The sequence below is a fragment of the Lactuca virosa genome, chromosome 7 (genome assembly GCF_052849685.1).
Source record: "Lactuca virosa cultivar CGN04683 chromosome 7, Lactuca_virosa_CGN04683_v6, whole genome shotgun sequence".
NCBI lineage: Eukaryota > Viridiplantae > Streptophyta > Magnoliopsida > Asterales > Asteraceae > Lactuca > Lactuca virosa.
Window position 1 is genome coordinate 95526282 of NC_136432.1, and position 13289 is coordinate 95539570.

Below are 13289 nucleotides of genomic sequence, written 5' to 3' on the forward strand. Positions count from 1 at the left end.
CACAAGATGTTGATGAGCGACAGTCGGCAGTTTGTTAGCCGATCCAGCTGTAAGACGCTGGAAGACATGGTAGCGAGGGCTAGGGAGAGGGAGATTGACTTGGAGATGGAGAGGAAGAGGAAGCCAGATTCTACTGTGAGTGTTGAGGGTTCGGGAATGAGGCCCAAGGTATCTGATTCTAGACCGAGAGGCAAGCATGGTTGTAGCCGTTGTGGCAAGTGCGGCAAGTCGCACAAGGGGACGTGCAAAGGGGTGGGTTTTGGCTGCTTCAAGTGCGGTCGTACTGGTCATATCAGCAGAGATTGTACTACTACCACCCCCGTCACTCCAGTATCTAATCGGATATGCTTTTAGTGCAATCGAGGGGCCACAAGAAGGCCCATTGTCCGAGTTTGGCTGTGGCAGGACTGGTGTTGGCACCCGCTCCTGCGATATTGAGGATTACTGATGGTCGTCAGGGCAGGCCAGATGCGCTAGCGGTGAAGAGCAGGGCATTCCAGCTGAGGGAAGAGGAGACGCGTGCGGCTCCCGAAGTTGTGATGGGTATGTATATTCTCCGTATCTCTTTATTTGTATTGAATTGTTTCTTATGTTTATGTTTTTTATTTTAGGATCATTCCTTATGAACGGTATTTTTGCTTTGGTAATATTCGATCCAGGGGCTACACAATCTTTTGTATCTCTTACGCTTAGCAAGAGTTTCGCTGGAGCTCCAGGGGAGTTGGATCGTCCTCTTGATGTGGATATTGTCGATGATAGGGCGGTCAGGGTCGCAAGGGTTCATCGGGATTGTACACTTCAAATGTTCAGTGAGAAGTATCCAATAGATTTGGTTCCCATTCCTTTGCGCGGGAACAAAGTTATCGTGAGCATTGATTGGTTGAGCCCTAATGGGGCAGCGATCGACTGCGAGCAGTAGCTAGTTCGGGTTCGGACTCCAAGTGGGGGAGAGTAGGTGATTTAGGGTGAGAGACCGCAACATTGGCAGTTCATGTGTTCTGCAGCGAGGGCCAGATGCTTCCTTCATTAGGGTTGTGCGGGTTTCATCGCTTATGTCATGGATATACGGGATATGGGTAAAGCGATCGGGGACGATGTGCCGATTGTTCGTGAGTATCCAGATGTATTCCTGGAGGATTTGCCTGGGGTACCACCGGAGAGACAGGTGGAGTTCAGGATCGATTTGGTTCAAGGTACGGCTCCGATAGCCAAAGCACCGTATCGGTTGGCTCCTCCCGAGATGCAGGAGTTGTCTACACAGCTAGAGGAGCTGTTAGACAAGGGATTTATTAGACCGAGCAGTTCGCCTTGGGGATCCCCGATTTTGTTTGTGAAGAAGAAGGACGGATCCCATCGGATATGTATTGCCTACTGGGAGTTGAATAAGGTAACGGTGAAGAACCGTTATCCACTCTCAAGGATTGATGATGTTTTCAACCAACTTCAGGGTGCATCTTGCTTTTCCAATATTGACGGGGATGTGCAGAAGACAACTTTCCAGACTCGCTTTGGCCATTATGAGTTCATGGTGATGCCATTTGGGCTCACCAATGTTCCTTCCGCATTCATGGATCTCATTGTTGGATTAGGTGTCTAAGTTCATAACTATTTCTCGAATGTACTTGACCCGGTTGGCATGGTCCATTTGGGTTGCATGGCATTGCAACACTTGGATAAACTAAATGACAGAAAGGACGCTTGTGGTTTATTATTATATTATAAGTTCTAATATATTAACAATATTATTTAATTAGTATTGATCAAGAATTAATTTAGAATTAATTTAGAATTAATTTGGTGATCAAAAGGAGACTAATTAAATATATGGGGTTGATTGTGTAAATCATCCATTCTTTTATAGTGGGCTAATGATCCATGGTTTATATTAAGTTGGGCTAAAACCCATAAGGTGCTCCATGGATAGTCCATGGAGGTTATAAACCCATGGATCATGGAATATGAAAAGCCATGTCAATTAGGGTTTACATGTGGTAACTCTACTTGTGACACAACTATAAAAGGACCCCATGGGCTACCAAAATCGGCACTATGTGTAGAACAAGAGGGCTAGCCGATTTTGAGTGAATGTAGGACTTCTCTCAAAGTTATTCCAAGTGTTGTGGTGTTGTTTGAAACATTTGAGGCATCACACTTGAGGTGCTAGGCTCACAAGGTTCTCAAGGAATCCAAGCAACAAGAAAGGTATGTTCTCCTACTAGCTTTTATGTTTCAAAGTTCCCCATGCCATGCTAGTTAGGTTAAGAACCTTGGAAAATCAAATTTGCATGTATCTTAGTAAAACATAGATCCAAGGTTTCTAGGGTTGCATGTACACCTTAGGAGTGTTAGAATGCTCAAAACCCTTCAGTGGTATCAGAGCCTAGGCTTGTTTTCTTGATACTTGATGCAAATTGTTGAAAAAACTCAAGATTTCTACATACAGCTGAGTGAACTCACCGAGTCCACGGGGGGACTCGACGAGTCCATGTGTTATTTCATCCTACTCGTCGAGTAGGTTCGTGCACTCGACGAGTAGAAGGCCCTGGATGCAGATTTTCGAGTTTTGCTGCTGGAAATGGACTAGAAACATTACCCTAAACTGTTTTGGTCGTATAAAACTTGTTTTAGATGGTGTAATGGTTATGCTAATCCATTTACAATGGCTATTATCAAAATTTCAAGTTTTTTATGTGTTATTTATGATTCTTGAAATTATTGGTATGAATGTTCATACACTCATGAGTTTAGAAGATCATAGGAACTATTTGCAAATAGTTTGTTAGTTTAATTCTTGATCTTGATGTGTTTTAATGGAATCCATAATTTGTCCTCAAGTTATGGATTAGAAAAAGTCTTCCTTTTAAAGTCCATTAATGGACACATAGGTTACATAAAATGAAGAGCTTCTCATTTTAATAAACCATTAACTCATAAGTTATGAAAGATGAAAAGTTTTGAAAGTTACAAAACTTGCCCTCAAGTTTTGGAACACGTAAAGTCACCTTAAAAACTTTAGTTCCAACCCCTAAAATTTTAAAAGTCAAAATTCAACCCTTGTACATTATAATATTATAAGTTAATAATATATATATATATATATATATATATATATATATATATATATATATATGTGTGTGTGTGTGTGTGTGTGTATAAGAACAAGTCGTTTTACCGTTAGTAGGCCTCATTCACGAAGCCGGTCTATAAGGGGGGTATAAGGTTGTTGCATATAAATTGGCAGCTTAATGGGTGTCCACTCTCACCCACCGCTTCCTTGATTGGTGGAGGGTCGTTAGCTGAACGGGTAGGATAATGACTTTAATCTTCATTAAAAGTATGATGGTTATAAAGTAACTAAATGTTTTATAAATTCCCAATCTTAGTTACTTTAGGAAAAATGTGAATATGGTGCTAACCCATGAAATTACACTTTTCACTTTGCTTAAGTCGTTAGTAGAGCTTGTGTGGTTAACCGGCACACTAACATGGACTTAACAAGGTAGGCAAAGGTGTCTTAAGGTTTATCATAGATCGGTGGAGCACATGTGGTTAACCGACACATCGATTAGGTGATAAACATTAAGAGTACCAAGTAATTTGCATGGTTAATTCACACCTTGTTCTGTGATCCTCGGCATCCCAGTCACAAAACTTGAAGGGCACATTCAAAATTGAAACATGTCATTGAAAAGATCAATGAATCTCAAAATAATCTAGGAGTTTCAAAACCAATCAAAACCAAATAATTTATTTCATTTTTCATGGTGGAAATTGGTGAATCGTCATTCACCTACCGTCAAATATTTTATAGCTTGGATTACGGCATCCCTCTTCTAAGTTATAAAATATTGTGTTGGGTCCTAGCCTTAATATTACATTTGGGTGTCTTATTAAGGACTATCATTGTATCTAATCTAAACTTGTCCTTCTTTCTTTTCTGATGTCTTCCAACAATGCTGCTTCTGGATCAAACCCTACCGACTCCTTCTCTCTCATGAACCTTTGTGGGAGAGTCATCTTTGATGGTTCCAACTTTGTGGATTGGATCCGGAATATCAGGATGGTCACTCTTTATAAGGACAAGGAATATGTACTCGACAAGGAGCTTAAGGAACTTGATGAGTCGTCTGCTACTCCTGAGGAGATCGCTAAATACCATACTCATGAGAGAGATGCCACCAAAGTGGCATGTATCATGTTGGCCACGATGACAGCCAAGCTCCAAAAGTCCTATGAGGACTATTACCCTTTTGAGATGCACCAGGACTTGATGGACCGCTACCATCAAAGTGCTCATCAAGAGCGGTATCAAATCATCTCCTCCATGATAACAACCCGGATGAAGAATGGTGAACCCATCACGGGCCACATGTAGAAAATGCAAAGGTATGTGGACCGTTTTGCTGAAACTGAATGTGAACTTCCCGGAGGAGTTGGCAATTGACATCATTTTGCATTCCTTACATTCGTGTTATGATCAATTTCTGAAGACCGCGGAAAGTGGTCTTAAAGGTAAATCGGTTGTTACCACTCCTACTCCTAGCGCGGCCCTTGTCTTGGCAATCAGGGAAGGTAAAGGGAAGAAGAGGAAGAGCCCTTCGAAGGGCACCAAGGGAAAGTTCCTTGATGGATCCTCTTCGAGTGGAACCAAAAGAGGTTTTGTCACTCCTTCTGCCAACCCTAAAGAGGCTGAATGCTTCTATTGCCATGAAAAATCGCACTGGAAGCGAAACTGCCCAAAGTACCTGCAAGATGTTAAGGATGGGAAAGTAAAACCCAACCATGCAGGTATTTACACTATATTGTCTAATAACTCACCCTATTCTAATTATTGGGTCCTTGATACAGGTTGTGGTATTCACATATGTTCTGATTTGCAGGGACTAAGAAAAAGTGAGAATGTGGAGCATGGGAAGATAAACTTAATCATGCAGAATAGGAAAGCTTCACCTGTCACCAACATTGGAGTTTATTCTTTGTTGCTAAGTAGTGGGTTAACATTAGATTTGAATAAATGTTGTTACTCGTCTGAAATGGCGAGAAATATTATTTCCTTTCATGGTTTATACAAACAAGGTTTTACCTTTTCGTTTGATAATGAATGTGGTGGTATTAATGCTTTCTTTAATAATGTTCTTTATTTTAAAGCATTACCTTGTGATGGTGTATATGAAACTATGTCGGTTGTTGATAACCTAGGAAATAATGTGTTGTGTATTATTTCTTCCAATAGCTTGGATAAAGCATCATTATGGCATTGTCATCTTGGACGTGTAAGCAAGAAACGCATAGGCCAACTGCAAAAGGATGGAGTCTTGGAGTCATTTCACCTAAAGTTGGATGATAGTTGTGAATCTTGTTTACTTGGGAAAATGACAAAGTCACCCTTCACTGGTACTTGTGCTAGGGGTGAGGGTTTGTTGGATCTCATGCATACTGATGTGTGTGGACCCTTCAGAACCGCCACAAGGGATGTTAACCGCTTCTATGTGACTTTTACTGATGATTACAGTAGATATGGATATGTCTACTTAATCAAGCATAAGTCAGAAACCTTTGAAAAGTTCAAAGAATTTAAACTGGAAGTGGAGAATCAGCTGGGAAGGAACATTAATATGCTTCGATCTGATCGAGGTGGTGAGTATCTTAGTACAGAGTTCCTTGACTATCTTAAGGAATGTGGGATTGTCTCACAATTGACACCTCCCAGGACACCGCAGTTGAATGGTGTGGCTGAGAGGCGTAATCGGACCTTGTTGGACATGGTTCGTTCCATGATGAGTCGAGCTTCGCTACCAATCTCATTTTGGGGGTATGCCTTAGAGACTGCCGCCCATATCCTTAATCTAGTCCCTACAAAGAAGGTTGCCAAAACACCTCACGAGATGTGGACTGGAAAAGTTCCCAATCTAGATCACATCAAGATTTGGGGTTGCGAGGCTTTCGTGAGGCGCGAGACTCACGATAACCTCGAACCTCAGAGTGAGCGGTGTATTTTCATCGGCTACCCACATAAATCCTTTGGTCACCTCTTCTACAGACCTAATGATAATGTGGTCTTTGTAGCAAGGAGAGGAGTCTTTCGCGAGAGAGAGTTCATAAGCCAAGGAAACAGTGGGAGGCAGATTGACCTTGAAGAAATTCAAGAGTCAAATGGTGAAGGAACCTCAAACCCTAGAAATCAACCTGAGGAGGAAACTCCTGTTGATCCGACTGACGAATTTGTACCTATGAGGCGTTCCACAAGAGTTAGGAATGCACCTGAGCATTACTATGGTTTCCATATTACTGTGGAAGGTGATACACTTATCAGTGATAGCACACTGGTAAGTCTGGATGAACCTAACAGTTACACGGAAGCCATGGCAGGCCCTGAGGCTGCTAAATGGAGAGAGGCTATGGACAACGAGATACAGTCCATCTATGACAATCAAGTTTGGAACTTGGTTGAAAACGTACAAGGTCGTAAGACAATTGGGTGCAAATGGATCTTCAAGAAGAAGACCGACATGGATGGTAATGTACACACTTATAAGGCGCGACTGGTTGCAAAGGGCTTTTCTCAAACTCCGGTAGTTGATTATGATGAGACCTTTTCACCAGTAGCGAAGATTAAGTCTATTAGGGTTATGTTAGCCATTGCTGCATTTCATGATTATGAAATATGGAAAATAGATGTCAAAATCGCTTTCCTTAATGGAAAGTTGGCTGAGGATGTTTACATGAGTCAGCCAGAGGGTTTTGTCAGTACAGAGTACCCTAATAAAGTGTCTAAGCTTGAAAAATCCATCTATGGATTGAAACAAGCACCTCGCAGATGGAATCTTTGTTTCGATGAGAAAGTCAAAGAGTTTGGCTTTTCGAGGAGCGAAGATGAATCTTGTGTATATGTCAAGGCTAGTGGGAGTATAGTTAGCTTTTTGGTATTGTATGTGGATGACATACTACTCATAGGAAATGACATCCCAACTCTACAGGAAGTGAAGTCCTGGCTTGGGAAGTGTTTCGCTATGAAGGACTTTGGAGAAGCTGCCTATATCCTAGGGATAAGGATTTTGAGAGACAGGAGTAAGAGACTAATTGGACTTAGTCAGAGTACCTACTTAGATAAGGTACTGAATAGGTTCAGCATGCAAAACTCCAAGAAAAGAGAGTTACCGATCCAGAGTAACGCCAAATTGAGTAAGACTCAGAGCCCGAGTACAGAGGCTGAGATGAGTCAAGTACCGTATGCTTCCGCTGTAGGCTCGATCATGTATTCTAAGACTTGTACTCGTCCTGATGTGGCCTTTGCTTTGAGCATTGTCACCAGATATCAGGGGAACCCTGGAAAGGCTCACTGGACTGCGGTAAAGAACATTCTCAAGTACCTGCAGAGGACTAAGGACTGGGTCCTTACCCTCGGTGGGAGTGATGACTTGAGAGTAGTGGGGTATAGTGATGCTAGCTTCACGACTGATAGGGATAATTTCTGCTCTCAGTCGGATTGGGTCTTTACCTTAAATGGAGGAGCAATTACTTGGAAAAGTTCCAAGCAGGAGACAGTGGCTAATTCAACTTGCGAGTCAGAGTATATAGCAGCAAGCGAGCCAGCAAAGGAGGCTATATGGCTAAAGAACTTCATTGGAGACCTTGGAGTTGTACCAGCTATAAAGAAGCCTATGGAGATTTTCTGTGATAGTGAAAGTGCAGTTGCCTTAGCCAAGGAACCATGGGATCACGGAAGATCCAGACACATCGACAGAAAATACTATTTCATCAGACATCGAATAGAAGAAGGACTCCTCGTGGCAAAGAGGGTATCATTGGATGAGAACCCAGCAGATCCCCTCACTAAGGGACTGGGTAGGGTTAAACATCTTCAGCATGTGAGGCGCATAGGGCTAAAGGATGATATTAGTTTTGGAAATTAGATAGCTTTGAAATTTGTAAAGTGTAATTGACATTTGATGATAAATAAAAGTTGTTGTTTATTTATAAGTAAAGTGTTGCTATCTTCTGTCAATCATTTACTATCATTTCATTTTGCATTTTTTGACTTCCAGAATAATTATGTTATGGTATATCATATTATTCAAATTCTCCACAGTCGGTCATATGTTGGAAGTAGATATGAATCAAAACTATCATGAAGCTGGCTTGTAGATGTCTAAAGTGTTGGACATAGCAAGAGTTGCTACAACATTCATGAGTGCTTATAAGTTCTGAGTATTGGATTCAACCCATGCTCACTTGTATCACTTCATGGAATTTATCTCGAGTGATCGTGAGACGGTAATATCATATAAGTCTTCAAACGTAGAGATATGAGTTGTTGACTATGAGTTGGTTATACATTGATTGTACGAAAACGCATTGGTAACTCGATGTTATAAAACGTGCCGTTGTGTATAATTCAACAAGTAGTAGAACAAGCATATCAGTCGAAGTTTATCTGTTCCTTCTTGGATTAGAAGCGATATCTGGGCCCCTCGATGATTTTATTGTGACCTATGTACCGGGCCCGGTCATAACTAAATTGATGTGTTCGATTAAGTTCTATGTCAAACAAATTGGAAATCGGGAAACAAACTACTAGACAATAAGTAAGACATTGTTCCATGTATTTGTCTGGCTGATATCTAGAACAGAGGATTATATGATCACTTATCTTAAATGGTGTATCATCATCAACTCAGTTCCGCGAGACTTTGAAAGAGCTACGATTGCTAATCGGTTCCTGAAGTCATTCTTGCAGTTATAGTTATTAGACTTATCCAAGTGGGAGACTGTTAGATTAGGTGTCTAAGTTCATAACTATTTCTGGAATGTACTTGACCCGGTTGGCATGGTCCATCTGGGTTGCATGGCATTGCAACACTTGGATAGACTAAATGAGAGAAGGATGTTGGGTGCAAAGTTATCCATGTATGACTTTGTAAATGGGTTGACTTTTGTAGACCCACTTGCATGTGGTGCATTAGCCTTTTGACATGAGATAGAGAGTGATACCACTTATGGAGGTGTGCTTGAGAGATGTAAAATTGAGTGTGTAATTGTGTGTTATTTATGTAGATTTAGATCCAGATCCTATTTTTGTAACACCATACATAATCGAATGCATCTCTTAAACACCCAAATCACCATGTTCATTGTGTGTTCTTTAATTCCGCATGCCAAACCAATGTTCATAATTCTCTACATTTGGTATCAGAGCGGGACTTCGAAAATCAACACGATTTTTTGAAGAAACGATTCTCGGTTTGCTAAATTTGTCACAATTGGAGCATTTATGGTGAGTCTCTCTCTATGATCTCTCTTAATCTCATTGAATTCGTGCGTTGTGTTCTTGATTGTTTGATCGTTTTGTCTCAATGGATAGAAATTCGTTTTCACCCTATTGATTGATCCATTTATTGTTGCTTTGATCAAAAGTTCATAAATAAAATCAAATTCCAAAATTTTTCGAAGTTACTGTTCAATGATCATGAGCCAAAATTGATCCAAATTTCTTATCTGTTACTATTCACGAAAAATTGAGCCCAAAATCAAAATTCGATTACTGTTCATAATCCATTCCAAGCCCACTTTCATTATATAATCAATCTGATTCATTGAAATCTAATCGTGATACGTGTTGGTGCTTTGTTTACCCATCAGATGATGTTCTTCATCAAATTCAATTGTTCGATTAATTTTTTTTTCTTTCTTTGAATTTGAATAAATTCGTGCATAATGAATTTCATGTATCTTTTGATTACCGAGAACAATAACTTGATTTTCACATTTGAATTCCATATCGTGTTCTTCATCTGATCAATTTGATCTCTAGATCCTCTTATTCATGATAATCCGATCAATTTCTTGATCTTGTTTGTTCGAATCTTATTGTTGATCATTTATTTGAAGATTTTGTGAAATTTGGTTGATGGATTGATGAAGAATATTCAAGAATAGATGAATAATCATGTCAAACCAAAAAGTCAACATCTGTGATTTTTTATGTTGAACATTCGATGCTTAGGTCGATTGATTTCAAAGATAGTTCTTGGATGATATATGGTATGATCGATGTCGATGATTGATGAATTGAATGGATAATTGACTTTCAAAAGTCAAAGAACTTTTGAGGATGAACAGCTATTGCTTTGATTTTGTTCTTGATTGAGGTTTGAAGGAAACAACGAAGAAAGAAGTTAGAGTCGATTTGTGCTCAACAGAAGATGGACTTTGATTTTTGATTTCGAAGGAAGTGAATTTGGGAGTCGATGAAAAAAAAATCAATGTTTGAAAATCGACTGGGAAAAGCGAAGTGTGGTTGTTTGTGGGTTTGGATTAAAAGCGAAGTGTGGTTGCTGAATGAACAAGTCTGTTTTCGATTGTTAATTTTGGAGTTGATTGACGAACAACGTGATGTTTTGGTTTGAATGAAAACACGAATATCTGTGATTTGGAATTTGATTAATGAAACCTTGTTTTTGGTTTGATGTTACTGTTTTGATAACAAAGAGTCGATGTTGGTTTGGTGATTTGGAGTCGACTGGGAAGCTGATTTGGTATGCTGAGAATAAAAGTTGTGATTTCGTTAAATGGGTGTGTTTGATTAAGTAACGAAGGCGATGGTATTTGATTTTGATGAATTGAAGAAGATATAAAAGTTTCGTTAAAATGGTGCTGTGGATTTGTGATTGAAACTAATGAACGAAAAAAAATTCGTTAAAATGGAGAAGGTTTCGTTACTGGAACGACTGGAACGAATTGGAGAAGGAAACACAAAAGTTTCGACATTGGTCCTTAATGTTTCGATAATTTGTCAGTTTTTACCCACTTTTGAAAGTTGGGGTAATTTTCGATAGTTTGGAAGAAAGGAGGAAGAATTTTCGAAAACAGTCCCTGAATTTTCGACAGTTTGGCACAAATGGTCCAATTTCGACAGTTGGGATAATTTTCGATATTTTGGGACAAAAGGTTGAAATTTCGAAAGCAGTCCCTGAAGTTTTGAAAGTTTGGCAGGTTTTGCCCAAATTCGAAAATGGACTGATTTTGCTGAGAAATTGAAGAATATGCATTTCAGGCCCCTACAGTTAATGCGAATTGACGCTTTCTACCCAGTTTCGAAAAAGGGGGAGAGTTTCGCATTTTTTGCTGTTTTGGGCGCACCGGGTCACTGCAGAATTTTGAAATTGACAATTTGTACCTAATTTTGAGAAATTTTGTCAAAGGCGGTCCGTGAACGAAGCTAAAAATTGGAGATTTTTTGGATTTTCCGGATTGAAGCAAAATGTTTATGCCACATGTTAAGGGGGAGTTTTGACACGAAAAATTCCGAACAGAGCACGTTCTCTTTCCTTGATGGTTTTATAATCAAATTTCGATTATAAAAAGGGGGGAAATTTTATATGGAAATTCGAAGTTGAATTTTTCATATTACGTGGACTTGAAGACCGAAGTGACCTCGAGTATTTGAAGTTTATGAAATGATTCGATTGGAAATTTGGAAGTGATTTCGGTTCATGATGGGTTTGGACTTAATGAAGATTTTCGGGGTGTGTTTTTATGCTCAACTTTTGAGTGATTATTTGGAGTTTGAGAAGCTCTTGATCATTTGTTGATGCTTGGTTCGTATGGTCTCACATCCTAGAACCCAAATTGAAGAATCATGGAAGAATTGAAGATTTGAAGTTCATCTCTACATGTGTCACGCTTGAGGCTCGGATCGCGTAGTTGCTCGATTTTTGAAGATTTGAAGTGGGTAATCCATTCCTAACTTTGAGGGGGGGAATGTTGGGTGCAAAGTTATCCATGTATGACTTTGTAAATGGGTTGAATTTTGTAGACCCACTTGCATGTGGTGCATTAGCCTTTTGATATGAGATAGAGAGTGAGAGAGAGACATGTAAACACCTCTATATAAGGTGGGTTCATACCACTTATGGAGGTGTGCTTGAGAGATGTAAAATTGAGTGTGTAAGTGTGTGTTATTTATGTAGATTTAGATCTAGATCCTTTTTTTTGTAACACCATACATAATCGAATGCATCTCTTAAACACCCAAATCACCATGTTCATTGTGTGTTCTTTAATTCCGCATGCCAAACCAATGTTCATAATTCTCTACAAAGGACACTTATGGTTTATTAATATATTATAAGTTCTAATATATTAATAATATTATTTAATTAGTATTGATCAAGAATTAATTTAGAATTAATTTGGTGATCAAAAGGATACTAATTAAATATATGGGGTTGATTGTGTAAATCATCCATTCTTTTATAGTGGGCAAATGATCCATGGTTTATATTAAGTTGGGCTAAAACCCATAAGGTGCTCCTTGGATAGTCCACGGAGGTTATAAACCCATGGATCATGGAATATGAAAAGCCATGTCAATTAGGGTTTAAATGTGGTAACCCTACTTGTGACACAAATATAAAAGGACCCCATGGGCTACCAAAATCGACACTATGTGTAGAACAAGAGGGCTAGCCGATTTTGAGTGAGTGTAGGACTTCTCTCAAAGTTATTCCAAGTGTTGTGGTGTTGTGTGAAACATTTGAGGCATCACACTTGAGGTGCTAGGCTCACAAGGTTTTCAAGGAATCCAAGCAACAAGAAAGGTATGTTCTCCTACTAGCTTTTATGTTTCAAAGTTCCCCAAACCATGCTAGTTAGGTTAAGAACCTTGGAAAATCAAATTTGCATGTATCTTAGTAAAACATAGATCCAAGGTTTCTAGGGTTGCATGTACACCTTAGGAGTGTTAGAATGCTCAAAACCCTTCACTTATTAACCGCGTATGCAGATCGATGTCGGATCGGTATGTGATAGTCTTTATTGATGATATCTTGGTTTATTCCAAGACGCAGGAGCAGCATGAGGAGCACTTGAGGGAGGTGCTGGAGACGTTGAGGATGGAGAGAATTTTTGCAAAGTTCTCCAAGTGTGAGTTCCTGTTGCGCGAGGTGTAGTTTTTAGGGCACCTTGTCAATCAGTAGGGTATTCTGGTTGATCCGGCCAAGGTCGAGGCCGTGATGCAGTGAGAGGTTCCGAGGTCTCCGTCTGAGATTCAGAGTTTTCTTGGTTTGGCAGGTTATTCTTGGAGATTTATCCAGGATTTCTCCAAGATTGATGTTCCATTGACTCGACTGACCAAGAAGTCGGTGACATTTCACTGGGGCCTAAGCAGCATGCAACTTTTGAGACTCTTAGACGGCGATTGCATGAGGCGCCGATTCTGTACCTGTCATAGGGTGTTGATGATTTTGTGGTTTATTGTGATGCTTTGATCACGGGTTTGGGTGCAGTAT

At 39.8% G+C, this 13289-nt stretch overlaps 1 protein-coding gene across 1 annotated transcript; it reads left to right on the top strand.

The window, feature by feature from the left end:
- The first annotated feature begins 344 nt into the window (after positions 1–344).
- LOC145126948 (uncharacterized) lies at positions 345–919 on the top strand. Its single transcript, XM_079062212.1, has 2 exons — positions 345–543; positions 612–919. Exons 1-2 carry the CDS (start codon positions 345–347, stop codon positions 917–919), a joined length of 507 nt encoding a protein of 168 aa, XP_078918338.1.
- The last annotated feature ends 12370 nt before the right edge of the window (positions 920–13289 follow it).